The sequence below is a fragment of the Chrysemys picta genome, chromosome 2 (genome assembly GCF_011386835.1).
Source record: "Chrysemys picta bellii isolate R12L10 chromosome 2, ASM1138683v2, whole genome shotgun sequence".
Taxonomy (NCBI): domain Eukaryota; kingdom Metazoa; phylum Chordata; order Testudines; family Emydidae; genus Chrysemys; species Chrysemys picta.
Window position 1 is genome coordinate 147,299,585 of NC_088792.1, and position 21,027 is coordinate 147,320,611.

General features: G+C 57.9%; 1 protein-coding gene across 3 annotated transcripts in view; it reads right to left on the minus strand.

The window, feature by feature from the left end:
* Positions 1 to 7,060: 7,060 nt before the first annotated feature.
* Positions 7,061 to 21,027, minus strand: part of ZMIZ2 (zinc finger MIZ-type containing 2) — a 46,899-nt gene continuing 32,932 nt past the window's right edge. For all 3 annotated transcript variants that reach the window (XM_005291553.5, XM_042859896.2, XM_024105224.3), the window contains 11 exons: positions 20,209 to 20,380; positions 19,469 to 19,610; positions 18,450 to 18,660; positions 15,655 to 15,760; positions 14,652 to 14,809; positions 14,267 to 14,334; positions 13,758 to 13,826; positions 12,404 to 12,651; positions 11,756 to 11,928; positions 10,847 to 11,101; positions 7,061 to 8,754 (listed from right to left, as the gene is read on the minus strand). In XM_005291553.5, coding sequence (XP_005291610.1) covers positions 8,647 to 8,754; positions 10,847 to 11,101; positions 11,756 to 11,928; positions 12,404 to 12,651; positions 13,758 to 13,826; positions 14,267 to 14,334; positions 14,652 to 14,809; positions 15,655 to 15,760; positions 18,450 to 18,660; positions 19,469 to 19,610; positions 20,209 to 20,380 — 1,710 coding nt within the window. In that variant the 3' untranslated portion in view covers positions 7,061 to 8,646. The remainder of the gene's footprint in view (positions 8,755 to 10,846; positions 11,102 to 11,755; positions 11,929 to 12,403; positions 12,652 to 13,757; positions 13,827 to 14,266; positions 14,335 to 14,651; positions 14,810 to 15,654; positions 15,761 to 18,449; positions 18,661 to 19,468; positions 19,611 to 20,208; positions 20,381 to 21,027) is intronic.

The following is a 21,027-nucleotide window of genomic DNA, read 5'->3' on the forward strand; positions in this document are numbered from 1 at the left end:
GGGGCCAGAATGGAGGAGGACCAGGGGATCACAGGGGAACAGCAGAGGGCACATGGCTGTCGGGAGGGGGAGCAATTGGCATGCTGGCAGCCAGGACAGGGGGATGCAAGCCGGCTGCAGCACAGGGGAATAGCACATCTCTGGCAGGGTGGGCTCCCGGGCACCTGCTGTGCATGCGGGGAGAGGAATGCCCTTGAGAACCAGCTGTGTGTGTAAATAAATGCTACCGGGGCACCGGGGCGGGGGGTGGTGGTGTCTGGCTGAGAGGGGGAGCTCGGGGGGGGGCTGACAGAGAAGGGGGTGGGGGATACCTGGCACGGATGGGGTCCCCTGGGGGGTGCCCAGTAGAAAGGGGGAGCTTTGGGGGTGGGTCCCCAACAGGGAGGGGTCATGGAGCCATGGGAAAGGGGATCCCCTGTGGGTGTTTGGTGGGGGGGACTGGGTGTGCCCTGGGAGGGAGGGGTCCTCTGGGGGGTCCAGCAGGGAGGGAGAGCCTTGGGACGGGGGTCCCCTGTGGGTGTCTGGTCGTAGGGGAGACTGGGGGGTGTCCTGGTGGGGGACCCTGGGAGAGGGGGTCCCCTGTGAGTGTTTGGTCATGGGGGGGACTGGGTGTGCCCTGAGGGGGTCCAGAAGGGAGGGGGAGCTCTGGGGGGGTCTCCTGTGGGTGTCTGGTTGTGGGGGAGACTGAGGCTGCCCTGAGGAGGGAGGGAGCAGGGGGGTGCCCGGCAGGAAGGTCCCTGGTGCTGGGGCCTCCCCGCTTGAGATGGCCTCTCCCCGGACTGGGAGTGGGGCAGGGCTGGGCTCGACTCAGCTCGGCCTGGTCTCGCTAACACGCCCCCAGCTGCTGGGTAAAGCCCCAGCGGCGGCCAATCGTCACTGCAGCCTGTGGCCGGAGGAGGCACCCCGCCCGCTGGGGGAAACCTGGGTGGGGGAGCTGGGCTGGATAGAAGGGGCAGAGGGAAGCCCAGGGGGACTGGGTAGAGGGGGCGGGGAAAGCCCGGCGGGTAGGGGGGGAAAGCCCGGGGGCCTGGGCCGGGAGGGATAGAGCGGGGAGAGCCCGCTGGAGGAAGTGGGGGTCTGGGTCACTAGATAGAAGAGGGGCAGGGAAAGCCCCGGAGGGGAGGGGCTGAGTAGAAGGGGGCATAGGGGAAGCATGGGGACGGGAGAGCCCACAGAGGAAGTGGGAATCGCTTGAGGCTCCCTGCTAGTGGGGTTTGTGCGCACCCACATGGAGCTACTCCTCCTGCGGTGCAGGACCCGGAGGCTTAAGGGGCAGAAGGGCGGGCTGGGGGCAGCTGAAACGTCGAAGGGTCACCCTGGGCCAGTTTGACATGAGGCCAGCTAGTTGTACCAGCATGAACCGCCCTGCCCCACCTGAGCTGAGCGACCCCACCTAACTCTGTAGCCCCCCCCCCAATGTGGCACTGCCCCCCTCTAGGGATGGAGGGGCTACAGAGTTAGGTGGGGTCGCTCAGCTCAGGTGGGGCAGGGCGGTTCATGCTGGTACAACTAGCTGGCCTCATGTCAAACTGGCCCAGGGTGACCCTTTGACGTTTCAGCTGCCCCCAGCCCGCCCTTCTGCCCCTTAAGCCTCCGGGTCCTGCACCGCAGGAGGAGTAGCTCCATGTGGGTGCGCAAAGAAGGTCCTTATGGTAGCTAGCGAGGGCCCTCTTGGCTGCTCTCTGCAGGACACACCCCAGGTGTCTTCCCAGCCGCTCCCTGACGATGGCGCACGTGCATTTTGCACTGGGTGGCGGCAGCCCTGCCTGCAGGGGGCCTGGACCCCTGAAAACCTCCAGGGCGAGGGACTGGCTGGAGGGCTCACCCAGGAGAGGCGGGGAACACCTGCTGTTCCTACTAGCTGGCAGCACTGTCAGGATCTGGTGCACTGTGGACCATGTGACAGTGCCCCTCACACTTGACCCACAGCCCCTTGCTATACCAGTTCTGCCCCCCACCAGCTCTGTGCCCCAACTCCTGACCCATAGCCACCTGCTATACCAGTCCTCATCTCAGTGACCCCTAAGCCTTTTCAATGATTTTAGCAAGCTGCAGAGCAGGATTGGATGTTTATATGAAGAACAAGAATCTCCAGTTACAACAGTAAAACCTTACCCTTCTGCTTGAGGGTTTAAGCCAGTCTCTAGCTGGGTTTAAGAGAACACTCCAGTGTGGGGTGTATTAGCCATCATCTGTTAGTGCATAGGTTCTCCCACCTTCCTCTCAAGCAGCTGCTGGGAACAGGAGCTGGGATACTGGGCTAGCCGGCTCAGCCTGGCAATCCCTCTGCTTGTACGTCTCCCCAGCCACCCCCAGAGCCATAACTAGGTATTTTTGCGCCTAAGGCAAGAATATAAAATTGTGCCCTTCCTCAGGGCCGGCTCTTCAGCAGCGGGTCCCTCAGTCCCTCTCGGAGGGAAGGACCTGCCCCCGAATTGCCGCCGAAGAATGAATTAAGCAGCAGCAGTAGAGCCTGTGATTTTGGGGAGGGTCCTAACTCATGATTTTTGACTGCTTGGGCTGGTAATGTTGCTTTCAAGATGGTCTTTGGTTCCAGTCCAGTTCCAATCCAGAGAGGGACTCTCAGGTTAAGAGAGGAGAGAGGTGCTGGATATCAGCAGAGGCCACTAGGGATCAGAATGTGTCCTGAGAATGCTGGGAGTTCAGGTTTGCAGGGCAGGATCAGGGGCGGCAGGTTTGTAGAAATTTTGGTGGTGCCCAGAACCCACCCCTGCCCAAACTCCACACCCCCACCAGCCCAAGGCTCTGGGAGGGAATTTGGGTGAGGGAGGAGGTCTGGGGTGCAGGCCCTAGGCTGGGGCAGGGGATTGGGATGCAGGCTCTGGGAGGGAGTTTGGGGATCGGAGGGGGTGTGGAGGGAGGGGGTGCAGGTTCTGGGAGCGAGTTTGGGTATGGGAGGGGTGCAGAGGGATGGGGTGCAGGGGTGAGGGCTGTGGCTGCAGATGAGGGGTTTGGGAGGGGCTCAGGGCAAGAGTAGGCATGTGAGGGGTGAGGGCTCTGGCTGGGAATGGGAGGTTTGGGGTATGTGAGGGGCTCAGGGCTGGGGCAGAGGGTTAGGGTGTGGGGGGTGAGGGTCCTGGCTGGGACTAGGGATGAGGTGTTTGGGGTGCTGGAGGGGCTCAGGGCTTGGGCAGAGGGTGAGGTGGGGGGTGAAAGCTCTGACTGGGGGTGCGGGCTCTAGGGTGGGGCAGGGCTGGGGATGAGTTTGGGGTGCAGGCAAGCTGCGCCGGGACAGGCCAGAGAGGACTCCCCCCAGCCCTTTCCCTGCCGGCAGCAGCAAGTTCTGTGGGAGGAGCCTCCTTTTCCTGCCACCCCAGCAGCACACTCCCCCCACCACTGTCACTGCATGTGCTCCTAGGGCCCCTCGCAGCTCCAGGAATCTCCCTCGCCTCCCCTGTAGTGGGTGCCTGGGTGCTGCTTGCACCTCCTCCCCTGCTGCTGCCCCTCACTGTAGCCTCACTGGGGGTGAGGGATGGCGCTGCCCCCTTGCCCAGCATGGGGCAGGAGTGGTGACTGCCGGTGAGGGGGGCCCCCTGTGCTGCTGGAGGGTCCCATTGGAAAATGAAAGGGTCTGAGGGGGAAGGGCAGACTCAGTCAGTCTGCCCTGACTGACTGAGTCTGCCCTGGCAGTTGAAATGGGGGGCACTAGGATCCTGCAGCAGCAGTTGTTGCAAGGGAAAGACAGGACTCTCTCTGCTCCGGCTAGGAAGGGGGGGGGGGAGCAAGTCGGGGCCAGGGGACACCCGGGGGAGGTAGGGGTGGAGCAGGTGGGGAGGGGGGGGGGGAGATCACCTGGGTTATAAATATCTCTGTGCGAGGTGCTTTTTTTTTTTTTCTCCACTGCTTTCTGCACCCCTCGGCTTTGTGTGCCTGAGGCAAGTGCCTCACTCTCCCCCCCCCCTTACCTCACGCATGTCAGACTGGGAGTGTGCTCCTTCCCTGCTCCCTCTTCTTCTTTGTAAAGGCTGGAACCATGTTTGCTTTGCTTCAGCCCTTGGACCCCTTCCAGCACTGTCTGTCAGTAGGACACTTTGCTAATCCCTTTAATCCCCCACAGCATTGTGTGGCACTGGCTCAGGGTAGCCAGTGGGTACATCTACACCGGAGGGTAATGTCTGAGATCAAAGGGATGGCTTCTCTCAAGAGCTCTATTTCCAGCCATTTCAGTCCCGGTTCATCCCCTCTTATTCATAGAGACCCCCCCATCTGAATAACCTAATTGCCTTCTATGATGAGATAACTGGCTGTATGGATGAGGGGAAAGCAGTGGACGTTTTATTCCTTGACTTTAGCAAAGCTTTTGATATGGTCTCCCACAGTATTCTTGCCAGCAAGTTAAAGAAGTATGGACTGGATGAATGGACTATCAGGTGGATAGAAAGCTGGCTAGATCGTCAGGCTCAACGGATAGTGATCAATAGCTCCATGTCTAGTTGGCAGCTGGTCTCAAGTGGAGTGCCCCAAGGGTCGGTCCTGGGTCCAGTTTTGTTCAATATCTTCATTAATGATCTGGAGGATGGCGTGGACTGCACCCTCAGCAAGTTTGCAGATGACACTAAACTGGGAGGAGTGGTAGATATGCTGGAGGGTAGGGATAGGATACAGAGGGACTTCGACAAATTAGAAGATTGGGCCAAAGAAATCTGATTAGGTTCAACAAGGACAAGTGCAGAGTCCTGCACTTAGGACAGAAGAATCCCATGCACGGCAGCAGTTCTGCAGAAAAGGGTGAGAAGCTGGATGAGTGAACAGTGTGCCCTGGTTGCCAAGAAGGCTAATGGCATTTTGGGCTGTATAAGTAGGGTCATTGCCAGCAGATGGAGGGACGTGATCATTCCCCTCTATTTGACATTGTTGAGGCCTCATCTGGAGTACTGTGTCCAGTTTTGGGCCCCACACTACAAGGATGTGGAAAAATTGGAAAGAGTCCAGAGGAGGACAACAAAAATGATTAGGGGGTGGGAGCACATGACTTACGAGGAGAGGCTGAGGGAACTGGGACTGTTTAGTCTGCAGAAGAGAAGAACGAGGGGAGATTTGATAGATGCTTTCAACTACCTAAAAGAGGGTTCCAAAGAGGATTGACCTAGACTGTTCTCAGTGGTAGCAGATGACAGAACAAGGAGCAATGGTCTCAAGTTGCAGTGGGGGAGGTTTAGGTTGGGTATTAGGAAAAACTTTTTCACTAGGAGGGTGGTGAAGCACTGGAATGGGTTACCTAGGGAGGGAAGGAATCTCCTTCCTTAGAGGTTTTTAAGGTCAGGCTTGACAAAGCCCTGACTGGGATGATTTAGTTGGGAATTGGTCTTGCTTTGAGCAGGGGGTTGGACTAGATACCTCCTGAGGTCCCTTCCAACCCTGATATTCTCTGATTCTTTCTTGCTGGTAGATTTAGGATTCTGAGCTCATTCCCGGTAAGCCCCTTGGCAGCCTTAACCCCTGTGCTCCCATTGGTGCCGTCATCTCTCCCCTGCGGGCTTTGTTCTGATGATCTCCCCTTTATCTCCTTTTGCCCACCTCGGATCTCTGAGCAGCTCCTGGGGCAGCTGCATTGGCTGCTTCTTGCTCCACACGTCCTTTCTTGGATGAGGCTGGATGTTTGCTCCTAAACTGCTGCCTTTCAGCTTTCCCCAGTCATCTTCCCCACTGTTGGATTTTCATAAGTCCTCCTGCACTTACTGGGTTCCTTCATTCCAACCTGCTGTCTTACTGTCCTGGTACGGCTGCTGGCAGAGACCACATCCCTCACTCTGCTGAAATCAGGGGCTTCGTGCTTTCTTTTCCTTCTGTCAGATCCTTTCCTGGGAAGATACAGATTGGGATGGCTCCCCCATCAACCAGTCTCTTTGCTCTTTGGATCGCAAGTCACCTTTGGTGTAGCTTAGATGAGACTTATTTGGTATCCAGCAAGTACCAGGGCAGTTAAAAACCCCACAAACAGTTTTGGGTTGGTTTGAGGGTGGAAGATTCAGGGGTCTTATGAGCAGAAAGGACCATTATGATAATCTAATCTAGTTCCTGTAAAATACCAGTCCGAGAACCTCACCCAGGGATTCCTGCATCCAGTCCATGACTCTGAGCTTGAGTATATCTTTTAGAAAGACCTTGTTAAGACTCCAAGTGATGGAGAATCCACCACATCCCTAGGAAACTGGTCCAGTGGTTAATGGTCCAGTGGTTAATTTCCCCCCACTGTTAAAAACGGGCACCTTTTAATTCTAGTCTAAAAGCTTCAGCTTCGAGCCCCCGGCTCTCTTTCTGCCTTGGAGAGCTCTCTGCGCTCCAAAATCTCCCCGGGTAGATCCCAGCCTGTCAATATCTTCCCTTACAGCTACTCCCCAGATTTTCCATCCCCACTCCCCTCCCAGGTGGGGAGTTGACCTGTCACTTTGCTGCCTTTCATTTCTTCTAGCCCCCAGGGGAGTCACTAGGTGGCCCACGGGGCCAAAACTGGACCACCAGATGCTTCTGAACGGACCCCGAAATCTTCTTATTTACTTATCATTATTTTTGTATTATTTTCTCTGGAGTCTGGACCTTGGCAATACCTGGATCAAAAAATTTGGTTATTGACAAAAAACATTAGCATTGAAGATATCACTGCTGTGTAACACCTCAGTGACCATCCTCTCCCCATCCAGTTCTCCAGTCCGGACTGGCCCCACTGCACTGACTTCCCATCCCACCAGATTTCGGTTTGACCCAAATCAATCAGGATCACTACAACTTGGGATGCCGTTCCACTTAGCATCTCCCATGCTGCTTCAGCACTAAATTAGCCCACGTTTCTGGCATCTGCTAGCAGGGCTATGTGTAAACTGGACTCTGCATGTTCTTAGCAGAGGGCCAGGGTGAGGGGAGAGATTTGGAACCTGCCCCCCTCTACACTGATTTCTTTCTCTCTCTCTGGTGTTCCATGTTAAAGCTACTTCCCGATCAGAGATGTCTGGAGCCTTCTCATCCCTCAACCTGCTCCTATCCTGATCTTGTAATACAAGTTCACCACTTCAGACCAACAGCACATAGGTGATTCAGTGAGCCCCACCAAAAAGAAATCCTTTAATATATAGCGATAATGAAACGGGATACACAAAACTAAACAGTCATCAGCACTCAGACACAGGACTCCGGCCTAAGAAATCCGGTCAGGGACAATGGTTTGGTTTTCCCCCGTCAGGCCGCCTCTGGGACCTGTTCTCCACCACACTGAATTCAGCCTTGGTTGGAGAGGGGCGCTGACTGGGGGTGGAGAGGTGGGGTGGCAGGTTCCAAAACCACAGCGTTTTGGACTGACTCTTTGCTTTGATTTCCGGGGTTGGCTGGGCATGTTCCCATCCTCGGCAGCCAGACCTGGCTTGGGTGGGACAGACATTTCGAATGTGAGGGAAGGGGTCCCGCTCTGGCTGAAGCAGCAGTCTTTGTGGTGCGGGTGGTCCCACATGGAATGGTCTATATTACAAACTAGGGAGCATATGCACATTTATACAGAGGACTCTTGCCCCGGGGCTGGGGGACCCCCAGAACTAGACACCAGAGCGACCCACTTGCCTTTAAATATATTGGGTTTGTTTCCTTTAGTGTTTCTAAACTATGTACATCGTTGTGCTTGTAGATGACCCATCACCAGATGGAGTCAGTCTGTCAGAGCGTTTGGGGAACTGCCTGGTCTTTCTGATGGACCCAGGTTCCTTTGCTGCTGCAGTCCCGGGGAAAGGAATGGAAGAGGCTTTCCAGACCTCCCCCCCCCCCCCCCCCCCCCCCCCCCCCCCCACTTCCACTGCAATTTATCATTGGACCAACCCTGCTGAGCAGGGAGCAGAGGTGGATCTCCAAGCATGCTCCTGTGATGTTCTGACACTCCCAGAGATGGCAGGGAGCCAGAGCACATGAGCACTGGGGGGAGCCCTTAAGCCAACTCGGTGCTGTGCCCATCTAGGAGCTGGGATGGGTGGAGATGGCTTCTGGAGGCCTTCAAAGGCAATGCTGTGTCTGCTTCGCCAGGCCCTGGGAGTGAACCTCATACTGGGCTCCATGGCTCTCTGCTTTCCTTCAGCACGTGTCCCCAATGGCCTTAGGCTGTGCGGCAATGTACACAGAGGTGCCAGTCTCCATCCTGAACCTCCATGCACCCAGGCAGAGCTGAGCATCCTAGAGCCAGCAGAGGAAGCCAGGGGGAGGCTGGGTGCCACCAGCCCCATTCCAAGAAGTTGCTCCGCTTTGTTCTTCTCCAGCTGTGGTTTGTAGGACACCTCCAGGGCCAATCAGTGAGGCCAGTACACCCAGCATGTTGGTGACCTGGCACGTTAGCATAGCCCGAGTGCGTCTGTGTCACGGAGGCTCCAGGAACGGTCTGAGAGGGCCATCTCCATTGCATGGGAAGGATTCCCAGAGCCAGCTGCTCCAGGGTCCCTTTTGTGGGGCAGGTTCTGAGAGTTCAGACAAGGGGGTTATTGCCCAGGCCAAAGTCCTGGGCTGCCTCAGCCCTGGTCCTTGCCCAGTGCAGAGGAGAGGCGCGTGTCTGGGAAGCTGTGGGATGGATGAGTGTGGAGGTGCCTCAGGGCGGAGGCAAGGACAAGGGCATGGAGGGCCTTTGGGCCTGGTGGCTGCGTTCTACCGGGGATGGCTTCAGTTGTTCTCAAACAGGGAGAGCAGGTCGTCGTTGCTGTTGTTGGGGAGATCTGGTGGCCCCAGGTAGGAGAGCAGCTCATCGGGGTTTGTCAGTTCGGGAAGAAGCTAAGGGCAAGAAACAGAACGAAATTACTAGGGCACCCTGGGCCCAGAGAACGCCACGCAGGCGGCCCATAGCCAGCAACAACCCGCCCAGCGCCCTGGGGAAAAGCCAGAGCCGAGGGTGTTGCTCTGGACAAGGGGAGAAAGTAAATGGCACAGCCACAAAAGAACCCAGGAGCCCTGACTCCAGCCCCAGCTCTAGAACAGACCCCTAATCGCAGGTGACCTTTCCTCTCCATGAAGCCAAGCTCCGGGCTATCCCCTCTCCACCCTTGCATTGCCACATGGAGAGATCAGCTTCTGATCAGGCACATCACTAGGCTCCAGAATTTGGGAGCTGCCCTCCAGCACTCTGTTGGGGCCACATCATGACCTCCTCTCCAGGCTACAAAACACTACCTAGGACGGGACGTTTGGCCCCATCTCACCCAGCCTGGCATGTCAGGCGACAGCTGGTGCGAGGGCCCAAGGCTGCCCAGAGAGCTGTGGTGAGCCAGTGTTGCCCAGTTTGCTCTGGGCATGGCAGTTCAATGGATTTCTTCAGCCTGGTTTTGAAAACCCAGCAGGAGTAACTGCTAGCTGAGCACCTATGGAGCAGAGGGGGATGGGCTGGGAAGAGGGGCTGCAGCCTCCGAGTCCCTGCCCCACACAAGCCATGTGGAAAGGTTACCTTTTTTTGTCAGCCCCCAAAATAGCTAGCAGCTGCAAACTCTCCTGCAGGGAGATCAGGAGCCAGAGGGTGGGGGCAGCCTATTCCCCCAGTGCTGGGACCTTCCCCACTAACACCACGGTCCCTATGTCCAGTCACAGCCCCCTGGGAAAACCATGCCAGCTCCCAGCAGAGAGGGGGCAGCTTGATCTAAAGCTAGATCAAGCAGCTGATGTGTTTGGCAGTCCCTCCCCGGCCAGGGGCAAGGGAGACTCCCAAGCCCCGGGGGCTCCTGGTTCAGAGCGAGCTCAGAGCGACTGTGAACAGTGGCATGTGGTGCTGCAGGACTGGGGAGAACTGGGTCCCCGCTGGGGCACGGATCTCTGGAGCGATGACGTGTCTGGGGCAGGCAGAAGCCAAGAGCTGAGCCCCACAGTGCACTAATGAGACACCTGTGCAGCGGGGGAAGGCGACAGGAAATTCCAGCTGCTGTAGATGGTTCTGGGTTCAGCTGGCTGGGCAGAGTGGGATTAGCGCTGGCTGGAGGCCTGAGACAGCACAGCGCCCAAGGGGTGGCAGCCTCGCCAATGACCGGGGGGTCTCTGAGCAGACATAGGAAGGGGATGCACAAAGGGAACAGCATGAGGAAGCACTGGCTATGGGCATGCCTCCTCTTCCCCCGCCCCTCTAATGCAGCACCAGCCGAGTGGACCTCAAACCTCTGACCTACTGCCCAGAAGAGTCCGACGGGGGGATGGGATGGGGATCGAGCCTCATTCCCAACCCAAGACCATCTGCGCCCCAGGCCTGAGGCCATAAGTCCTGCAGCCAGGAAGCCTTCGGGGAAGCCGGTGGGAGCCAGACCACGTGGAGAACAAACCACCCTCCGCGGGGACTGTGTGGCGAAGGCACTCGACTGCACTCCCGGAGGGCGTGGCTCAGAGTCTCACACCTCCAGCTGCCCTGTTGCAAGGTGGGGGCAGATCCATCAAGCTAGGGCAGTTCAAGGGGGTCGGCCATGAGGCTGGCTGCATCGCCGCTTCACATACCGCTGGATCTGAAACTGACTTGCCTTAAGTGGCGCGGGGGAACTTTGAAGAGCACATGTCCCTGCAGCCCTCCTGCCCTGAGCATGTGGGGATTTTCACTTCAATAGCAGGGGGCACTGAGCTGGGCTCTTTGGCACACAAGTTTCTCAGACTCCATCCCCAGTGAGCATGGGAGCCAGGTGCCAGTGAGCTCAGCTAGTAATGGGCCCAGGCACTGTTGGCTAATCACAGAACTGGGCCTCAGTCCGGAAGGTCCCTGCAACTAGTGCAGACCGGTGCCTCAGGGCTTCCCCTGCCCTGCTTAGAGAAAGAAGATTCAGTGCTGGGGGGGAGTGCAGCCCCACACACTAGTCCCGGAGCTGGGCAGCGCACACTCAGGAGGAGTCAGGTTACTTACATCGAGGGAAGGCTCTGGCCCGTCCCCAGCTCCCGGCATGCCCGGCTGCCCCACCATCCCAGACCCAGGGTTAAAGGCAAGATCCCCTGCATGCGCTGGACCCCCGGATCCCGCCTGCCCAATGGGCTGCCGGGACTGCGGGGGGGGAGGGTTCCGATGATGGAGCTGCTGTCCCGACTGGCCACTGAGGTTGGGGTTATGAAGCCCCTGCTGCACAGGATTGTGGGATGGATCCATCCTGCCAGATGGAGGCATCTGAGAGAGAGGAAGAAAATCTGGCGATGAGAAACCATTCTCTGAGGTGTGGAGTGGCCAGGCCTGAAGCAGGACCCCAGCGTCACACCCAAGGCCATACTGACACCCAGAATACACGCCTGCCCTCAACACCCCCACAAACATGCCACTGACATACACCCTGCCCCACACTCCCCTCACAACAACCCGTGGCCCTCATGGAGCCTGGTATTTTACAGCTGATGTGAACAGGCAGAATGGTACCCCTGCATTCCCACCTTCCCGAAGAGCCTGCCACACTGCCCCCTGTGGAGTGCGGGCCGCAGCAAAGCGAGGTGCTCTCTCACTCACCAACTTCTGGAGATTGGGCCCTGGTTCTGGCTCTCCTGCACCAGATGGCAAATAACCACGCCCGCTTCAGAAACCCACCAATCAAAGGACAGGATGCTATTGGGCAAGGCAACATGCTGCCAAGCAGCCTGGGCATATCCAGTGAACCAGCTGCGAGCTGGCACAAACACTAGTGAGGAAGCGCAGCATCCTGTCAGCTCCACTGCTCAAGGGCCTGGGAGGAACAGCTCCCACAGACAGAGGTGGGGTCACCCCAGCCACAGGGAGAGCACCCCCCTCCCACACACACACAGCCCTTGCCCCCTCCAGGGAAGCCCAGCTGACCTGTCCGGTGATGGAGGGAGCCGGTGGCTTTTCGGGGGTCAGGAGGCTGCTGGGAATGTCCGATTGGTAGGAGATGGGGGGAGGCCCTGGAGTGAATTCGTTTAACGTTGGGGTGCCGGGGTTTGTGGGAGGGAACGAGTCCGGGAAACTGCCGGGGCCGGAGAAGCTGGAACCTGTGAAAGGAAACCCTGTCAGAGCAGAACCAGGTGTGCCAGGGTGGGGCGGGGCGCTCTGAGGAAGGACATTCATGGGCAGTTCCCTAGGAATCCCATCACGAGCTGCTGGGCACACTCAGCTCCAGGGCGCCTCCCTGCACTTCATCCAGCAGCGGGGTCCTCTTGGCCACCCTGCCCTGCCTGCTCCCCCAAAAGGAAGCCAGTGGAGACCCCTTCTTTGTCCCTTCCCTCTGGTCAGAGGCCCCCGTTCCTGATGCCTAGCCCATCCCTCCACCCAAAGGCCCCATTCCCTGCTCCTTGCCTGCCCCCTACCTGAAGGCCCCATTCCCTGTCCCCCAACTTGAAGGCCCCATTCCCTGCCCCCCTACCTGAAGGCCCCATTCCTTGCCCCCTTGTCCGTCCCCCGCCCCGACCTGAGACCCTCTCTCCCCTTCCCCCCAGCCCAGAGGCCCAGTCCCCCCCAGTCACTCACTCTGGCTGCTGTAGTCGCTGGTACTGCCACTGGTGGGCGGGGGCTGCAGGGGCGTGAATGGTGAGGAGCCGGGGCCCAGGGCGGCGATCATCTCCATGACATTGGGCATCACCATGTGAGTGGGGCTCATGGTCCGGCAGCGCTTCAGCACAGGGCCGTCCTGCTCCTCCTTGATGTGGATGTCGGGCTTGATGGGTACTGGCTTCCAGCTGCACGTGGGGTCGATGGTGATCTCCTCATAGTCGGAGCTGGGTGGGCACAGAGGGGCAGGTCAGGGCGGGCAGAGCTCACACACCTGCGGGGACTGCCAGGGCCCCTGACATCAGCCAGCCTGGGGCAACCGGGCTATTGCTGCAGCAGCCCTGGGCGTGGCAGCTTTCCAAGAGGGGTGAGGAAGGAGCATGGTGGCATGCATCCTGGCAAAGCCCTCCAGAGACCCCTGTCGCCTGTGCTGGGCGCTGCTCTGGAGTCGGCCTCTCCCTTCCTGGGGGTGGGCCGGACCTGTTCCCTGAAGTCCCTGGGTTTAGCTGGGCAGAGGAGTCAGCAGAGCAGGGCTGGCATGACGAGGGCTGTGGGAGCAGGGCTGGCAGGGGGCTCTGTACAAGGGGCGGCTGCAGGCAGGGCCCAGCCTTCCCAGCCTCTAGTGCTGGTCTGTCCTGTTAGTCATGGGGAAGGGCCAGTTCAAGAGCTGCAGGGACTGGAGCCCTCTGTCAAGGTGCAGCCTTCCCCCCAGACTGCCCCAGGCTGTGCTGGAGGGACCCCTCTGGCGGTGGAAGAGGAGGGGTGTCCAGCGCTCTCTGCTGAGGCTGCTAAGATGGGACTTTTAGCTGGACACACCCAGCCACTGCCTGAACCCTGCACTGGGCCCTGGGGACAGGCACAGCCCAGCACTCAGCTCAGTCTTGTTCTGGGGTCTCCCGGGAAAACGTATTGTTCCCCTCTCCCACTAAGCAGGGTCTCTGGAGAGCACTGCAAGGTGCTCTGTCCCACAAGGCACAGCTCTCCCATCCCTTGGGCTCCCACCCAGAGCTGTCCATTCCCCAGGAGTCCCTACTGACCCCACCCAAATCATGTGCTGCCCGGATGTCCCTCCACTGCACACAGGGATTCCCCCTTCAGCCCCTCCGCCATCTGCCCTCTCCAAGGTGCGGGGGACGGGGGGAGGGCAGGGGGCAGGTCAGGGATCTCCAGAGCAAATCCCCTAATCGGCCTGGCTTTTGGGGGGGCAGGTTGTGCCCCCAGACAGCCACTAACTCCACCAGCTCTCTCTCTCTCTGGCACACATCTGCCCTCTGGTGGCGAGAGGGAAACACAACAGTGCAGCACAGTGCGGGAACTCAAGCAGGGCACTTACTTCTGAATGTAGATCAGGATCCCCAGCATGTACTGATCCACCTCTAGTCCTTCCAGTAGGGCTGTTTTACTGAGGACAAGACAAGGGAGGGGTCTGAGAACGGAGCCCAGTCACACCATTCAGCTCCTCGTAGGAGCTGGGGACTCAAATCCAAAACAGCATCCACAGCCAGAGGAACCTAGTACTGCTCCCCTCCCCCCACAAACCCCCTGGGCCCTGAGAGTGGGTCAGAAAGCACTGTACAAAGGTGGATTGGTATCTTTATCCCCGTTATACAGAGGGGGAAACTGAAGCACAGAGAGAGCAAGTCCCAGGTCACCCAGCAGAAGAGCTGCGCGTAGGACCCAGTTCTCCAGCTTCTCAGCCCCCTGCTCTGAGCACTAGACTCTGCTACACTGGTGCCGCTCTCCCCTGCCCCGTGACAGCAGTTCAGCCAGAGTGTGAGGAGGTGGGGAGTGGGGGGGGGGGGTCAGTCTGGGCTGCCCACTCCACAGAGCATGACCACTCACTTGCAAACAGGACACCGCCACGTTCCCCTCTCGCAGTTCAGCTGCAGGTAGGACTCCAAGTCGAAGCACTGAGCAGGGAGAGAAAGTGAGACAAGCAGTCACCCTGGTGGTTGGGGGTGGAGGGGGGAGAAGGCAGCAAAGTGCTGCCTCCAGGTGGCAGGGAGAGAGACAGCCCAGGCACTGGGCTAGCAGCCTAGCCTTACAATGTCCTCAGTGAGGGGTCTCCCACCCCTTCCCTGGAAAGACTCTTCTGCCGCCTGAGAGATCTCACTGCCATTCTGTCCCTTTTTCACTAGTCAGAGCCCTTTATTTCTGCTCCTCTCAGCATGTGCCTGAGCCCAGACGCCTGGCGGGGAGCACAAGCAGTGTGGGGCTGGGGTCTCACCTGTATGTGCCTGCAGTCATGCCCTCGGGCAGGGAGCTGGATTCTCCGGAAGGTGATAGGACACTTCAGCGACACCTTGATAGCTGTCTGCTCCACGCCGTCCTCCCCATTGGGACCTGGAGTCCCTGGGATCGTCCCGCTGCTGAAGTTTCGCTTTACTAGGTATTGAGAGGGAAAGGCCATTGAGAACAGCACCGTCACTTCCTGGGGAGCTGGGCTCAGGCGGAGGAAGGTTCCAGGCCTGGGGAGCCAGCCTGCCAGGAAGCTGCACAGCCCCTCACTCCAACCCCTTAGGGAGACTTGCTTCACATGGCAGGGCTGGGAGGGAAGACCAGCGGGGGGCTAGTTAGAGTGGGGGGGCTTGTGCAGAGTTAACAGGCAGTGCTGCGACCAGGCCTTGCTGCTCTTATGGGTCAGCTGGTGGCAACTCAGGCTGGGGGTGTGTGTAAGTGCTGGTCACCACTAGGGTGCCCCCTGGTGATCAAAGGCATGCACGCCACCCCTGGCACAAGGAATTGGAATGTCAAGGGTCAGACGCCCAGATGTGTATGAACTGCACTAGCCCATTGCGATGGGCACCTGAGCCAGCAGGAGGGGAGAGCCCTTAGGAACACACCAGCTGGGCTTGGATGGGGGAGCACTGATTGGTGCCCTAATTACTAGCTCCTTGCCCTCCTCTTTGCCTTTCACCCGAGGATCTCCAAGCTCCTTAGTCACTAATTGACTGTGTGGCAGCTCAGTATCATTATCTCCACTTAACAGCTGGGGAAACTAAGTCACAGAGGAGGGCAGGGGCATGCCCAAGGTGAGAACCCAGGAGTCCTGACTCCCAGTCCCTTTCTCTAACTATAAGCCCACAAAGACAGAACCCAGCGCTGCTTGGAATTCCTCCTTCCAGCTCCCATTCACAGCAGCTCCAACAGGAGCACTGCCCACAGGGCTAAGGCCTCCAAGCTCATGACACGTCAAAGGAGCCATCTTGCGGCCCAACGGGAGCACTCACTTTTGGTGATGCAGTGCTCGGCTGGTAGCAGGCGCTTCTTTATTAACCCTTGCAGCACTGACCGAACGGAGGGCCGGTGCACCAGCTGCAGGACAAAGAGGTGAGACTGCAAAGAGGAGAGGAGAGAGGTTAGCTGGGCCGGGAGAGGGCGAGCATTTGTGCGTGTGCACAAATCAGACCAGCGTTGCCATGCCTCTCCCCCAGTGCCCCCAGGCTTCCATATCCACATCTATCGATTGCACCAGTAGATCCCCAGGGCTCTGCACAAGAATCCCAGCCAACAGGCTCCACTGAACTGTCTCGTTGAGCCTTCTAGTGTGTCTGGAGTCCCTGGCCCTTTTAAATGGCCACCCACACTCCTAATGACATGGCTATAGACTGTGTCCAGTACACGTGGTCAGGGCCACCCTGCATCTCATCCCTAAAGGCTGAGCAGAGCTTTCCCAGCTACCTGGAGGCTGAACCCAAAGCCCCTTCTAGGGGGACATTATGGGTGGCAGCAGTAGTGCCACCTAGGATTAAGGTTGCTCAACACTTCCCATTCTAAGACCCCTTTTTTAGCTATTTATAACTTTGCCAAATGTTAACTGCTCAGGCTGAACTTTTCCACACCGAGAGTCTGCTTCAGGCTGCATTTTCTGGGCAAGTTTCAGCGAAAAGGGCTCAGCTGTTTCCAAGACCAAGACTAGGGAATAACACCTCATTTTGCCCATGGCCAAAAAACTCTTGCAAGCATTTCGCTGAGAAGCTCTAGCACCCCTATGCTTTGGGGCGGGGGTTAAAACATGACAAGGGGTTGCCCTCTGGTATAAGCAAAGTGCACAGGCAACCTATATTGAGGAATTTCCTAGCTTTTGAGTACTTGACTTTTCAACCTTAATGTTCTTTTCACACGAGGTGTTGATTTTTTTTGGTTTTGTGGTTTTTACTGTAATATGCCATTGGAACATCTGACCAAGGGTTGGGATGAATTCTCCGTCATCGGCAAGGTTTCAATCACGATTGGCTGTTCTGCTAAAAGATCTGCTCTAGTTCAAACAGGAATTAATTCAGGGCAGTCCTATGGCCAGTGTTATGCCAGAGGTCAGCCTAAATAATCCGAGTGGTCCCTTCTGGTTCAATAAGCTGTGAATTTAGGTTCTCTCTCATAGTCTGCTCCAGGGAACATAGAAATCCAATTCTGGTTCTTCCCCTCCCTCCCAGAGTCCAGGCTGTGACTTCTGGAATACCTGCCCCAGAGGTCAATCCACCTGCCCCAGAGGTCAATCCACCTACCCCAGGATGCGCTGTATCTCCAGCGGATGGGGCTGCCATGCTGCTGGACTAGCCAAACTTGGTTAGTCAGGGCTAGATTTTCTGTTGGGGGGTGGTGCATGCTGGGAGTAAGGAACCAATTGGGAACCATCCCAACCATTAATAATCTTTTGCCCTTCTCTGGTGCCTTTAAATGGTGGAGCTCAACATGCTTTAACTAAGCAAGCCTGGAAGGTAAGTTTAGTGTGCACATGGCTTAGGCCACACTCCTTCCCAGAGCTAGGAACAGAACTAAGGAGTGAGTTCCCATCTCTAACCATTACTCCACCCTCCCTACTAACGCCAGGGCTCCAGCTCAGGACTCCTGGATCTGACTGCTCTGCTCTAACCAGCAGACCACACTGTCTCCAATAGGTGAAGGTACGGGTGCCCCCCCGGGGTGCTGCTGGATGGAGCATGTGGATGCTGTGAGATACAGCTGCCCTTGGGAGGCCATGCCCACATCTCCTGGCCTGGCAGAGATGGTGTGTGGTGTCTGGCCTCTGACTGGCCATGGTCAGGAAATTGGTTTTTATTCCCATGAAAAATCTTGGGTTTTCGTCAAAAAAATGAAAACTAAAATATTTCAATTTGGTAATGCTGCTGTGGTGCCTCATAGGAGTTCAGGTGCCTCATGCTCTCATTCTCTATGGGCTGGACTTCAGTTTCTCCGCTTGATGAAGGCAGGTGGTGGTATCATGGGAGTCCCTGGCTGTGGTGCATCATGGGAAAGCAAGTCTGGCTCGGAAACCTGGCCCTTAGAGTAGAATGTTGCATAAGAGGAAAATGAACTACAACTCCCATGAGGTGTGGCAGCAGCATTGTCGAATGGAAACATTCAGCATTTGTTTCTTTGATGAAAAATCAAAAATGGAACCAGGCGATAGACCAGAGCAGATCTTTTAGCAAAACATCCAACCTTAATTTAAAAAATGTCAATGATGGAGAATCCACCATGAGCCTTAGGAAATTGTTCCATTGGTTAATTACTCTCACTGGTAAAAATGTACACCTTATTTCCAGTCTGAATTTGTCTAGCTTCAACTTCCAGCCAGTGGATCATGTTAGACCTTTCACTGCTAGACTGAGGAGCCCATTATTAAAATATTTGTTCCCCACGTAGGTACTGACAAACTGTGATGAAGTCACCTGTTAGCCTTTTTGTTGTTGTTGAGCTAAACAGACTGAGCTCTGTGAGTCTCTCACACTCAGGCATGTTTTCTAATCCTTTAATCATTCTTGTGGCTCTTCTCTGCCCCCTCTCTAATTTATCAACACGTCTCCTGAATTGTGGGCACCAGAACTGGACACAGGATTCCAGCAGCGGTTGCACCAGTGCCAAATGAGCAGGACTGGGCCCACGGTGTGATGTAACTTTACAACAAGCATGTGTGCACACATATACACACACACACGCTTCTGTGCATCTGGCAGGCTCTGCGAGCTTGTCAGTCCGTGCATGTACTCAAATCTGGGCAGGCAGGGGAGTGCAGGTCACTTACACAGCAGCAGGCGGTGACGGTTATCTGGATGGTGTTCCTCCCGGGCTGGCACACCTGCTTCAGGTAGAGGGGCTTGTGAGAAGTCTTGTTGTCTCCCCGCTCGATAGTCAGGGGCGTGGCATTGACACTGACCTGGACTGAGGCCGGCCAGTTAGTGTTCATCTGTCGGTCCTCGTGGTGGTAGCATTTGAACTGGAGCTCCAGGTCAGGCCTTGGGCAGGAGGAAAGCTAGCTGAGTGACCCCAGAGAGTTCTTTGGACGGGCCGAGGATGGCGTAGAGGGAGATAGGCTAGGAGCCTGTGGAACAGGGACTCAGGGTAGCTCCAGGGCCAGGGGCGGGGCATCGGCCAGGTTCTCTCCATTGCCAGAGAGAAGGCAGACGGGATGGCGTTGTGACTCAGCGGTGAGGATCCTAGCTATGAAGGGGCCAGAGGGCAGTGCCTTGGGGTGGAGGGACCAGAGGGTGATGGTTGGACTGGGGGGTGGGCAAAGGAGCAGACGCAGCTGTGGGGAGGCCTGCCCCTAGGGGGATGCCAAAACTGCTGCACAGCCAGGAGGGCCAGGCACCATCCCGGTGCCAGGACTGCCCCGGTGCTGGGCCAGGCTGCATCTCCACCAGCAGGTGTGAGAGCGGCCAGGCCAGTGTGACGATGACCCAGAGCCGTAACAAGGAATTTTTGCACCTGAGGCAAGGGCCAGCTTCAGGCTCTTCGGCAGCAATTCGGTGGCGGGTCCCTCCGTCCCTCTTGGAGGGAAGGACCTGCCACCAAATTGCCGCTGTCACCGAATTGCCACCGAAGAAGTGGCGGTGGTAGAGCTGCTGCTGAAGCGCCGCCGATCGTGTTTTTTTTTTTCTCCGCCCCGCTTGGGTGGTAGAGCTGCGCCTCTCCGCTTTGCGCGCCTGTGGCAAATGCCTCACTTGCCTCGCCCTTGTTACGGCACTGCGATGACCCCAGTGGGATGGGGGGGGCCCTGCGGGGTGAGGGGGGCTGCGAGCGGAGCCAAGGGGGAGGCCTCACCTCAGCATCAGCGTCTTGTAGACAGAGTCACGGAGCTGGAAGACGTGGTTGCTGACGGCCAGGTTGTGCTGGAGGCGGAAGGGCTCCAGGACCACCCCATCCCGCACAGGGAAGGTCAGGCGCAGCTCCTCGCACGGGTTGCCTGCGGTGGGGGGAGGAGGGCTCAGGCTGGGGGTGGGCCAGCGGTGCAGGGCCATGGGCACCGGCAGGCACCGCACCCGCAGCACCACCGGCACCAGCTGCAGGGGGCGCCAGGCCATGGGGCCGGCCTGGAGCCCCCTGCCCCTTCCTCCCCTCCCAAACATGATCAGGGGGCAGCGTCCTGTCCTCCCCTCTTTGGGTGGAGCCCCAGATGCCCCTCCCCCTCTGCTAGCTCCTCCCCCGACCTGATTCCACCTCCCCAACTGCCATGGAACCCCCAGTCCCTCAACGTTCCATCTGCCCCTTTAGGGGCCGTGCCCCCCAAGTTCCATCCCAGCTCAGAGAGACAGACCCCTGTGCTGTTCCCCCTTGCCCTGTGGGCCTGGAGCCTCCATGCCCACGTCTAGCGAGGTCGCGGAGCAGCCAGGGTATCAGCCCAGGAGCTGCTGCGTTTCCCCCTCCTCTGGATTCATCCCCTCACCCCCACGCTCTCTGCAGCACCCATGGGTGATGGGCCCGGGTGGCCCAGCTGGTGAGGAAGGCACTCCTCTGCTTCCGGCGCCCAGGCTGGATCCCGAAGTCCTGCAGATGGGACTCACCCGAAGGCGACGGGTGCAGGGAGCTGATGTTGGGCTTGATGTCTGTCAGGAAGGGAGACTTGACGTCCTGCCCTGGGGACATGTATGGCGGGATGGTGCTTCCGGGCGTCATGGGCGGTGTGGGGTTCCCGGGCAGCGGGGAGCTGGGGTAGCCAGGCATAGACCGACCAGGCTGCAGGGAGACAAACACAGCGTGGCCGTCAGAGCAAGCCCCACCCAGCCTTTGGGGGAACCCAACCTTTAGCATAGGGGGCGCGTCCCCTTAGGGACTAGGAGGGGAACAGGAGATATGGGGGAAGTGGGAGGGAGGTAGAGGTAGGGGGCCTGCTCCTCTGGGCAGAGATGCCAAGGAAAGAGGGAGGCTGGGAGACCCCTGGAGTGCAGGGAGAGCTACTGGTGCCTCTAGAATTTACTTGGCATGCCCATGAGCAACCTGCCAGATGAGCCAGGGGACTCGGGGTTGGAACAAGCACGCCCCTGGGGCAGCACTGGGTGGTAGCATCTGGGGGGCAGAGTGGGCGGAGTTCCAGGGGACAGGACTGGCGGGAAGCTGCAGAGCAGGTGCAATACTGGCGGGCAGAGCAGTTGTAATAGAGTGGACACAGTACTGGGAAGGCAATGCTGGGGGACAGAGGGGATGCAGGACTGGCAGGTAGCACCATCGGGGCAGAGAGGACACCATACTAGGGTGGTAGGACCCGGGCGGCACAGCGGGCATAGTACTGGGAAGCAGTACTGGGGTTGGGGTGCAGAGCAGGTGCAGTAATAGGGCAGTACCAGGGGAGGCAGAGCGGACACAGGAACAGGGGGCAGTACTGG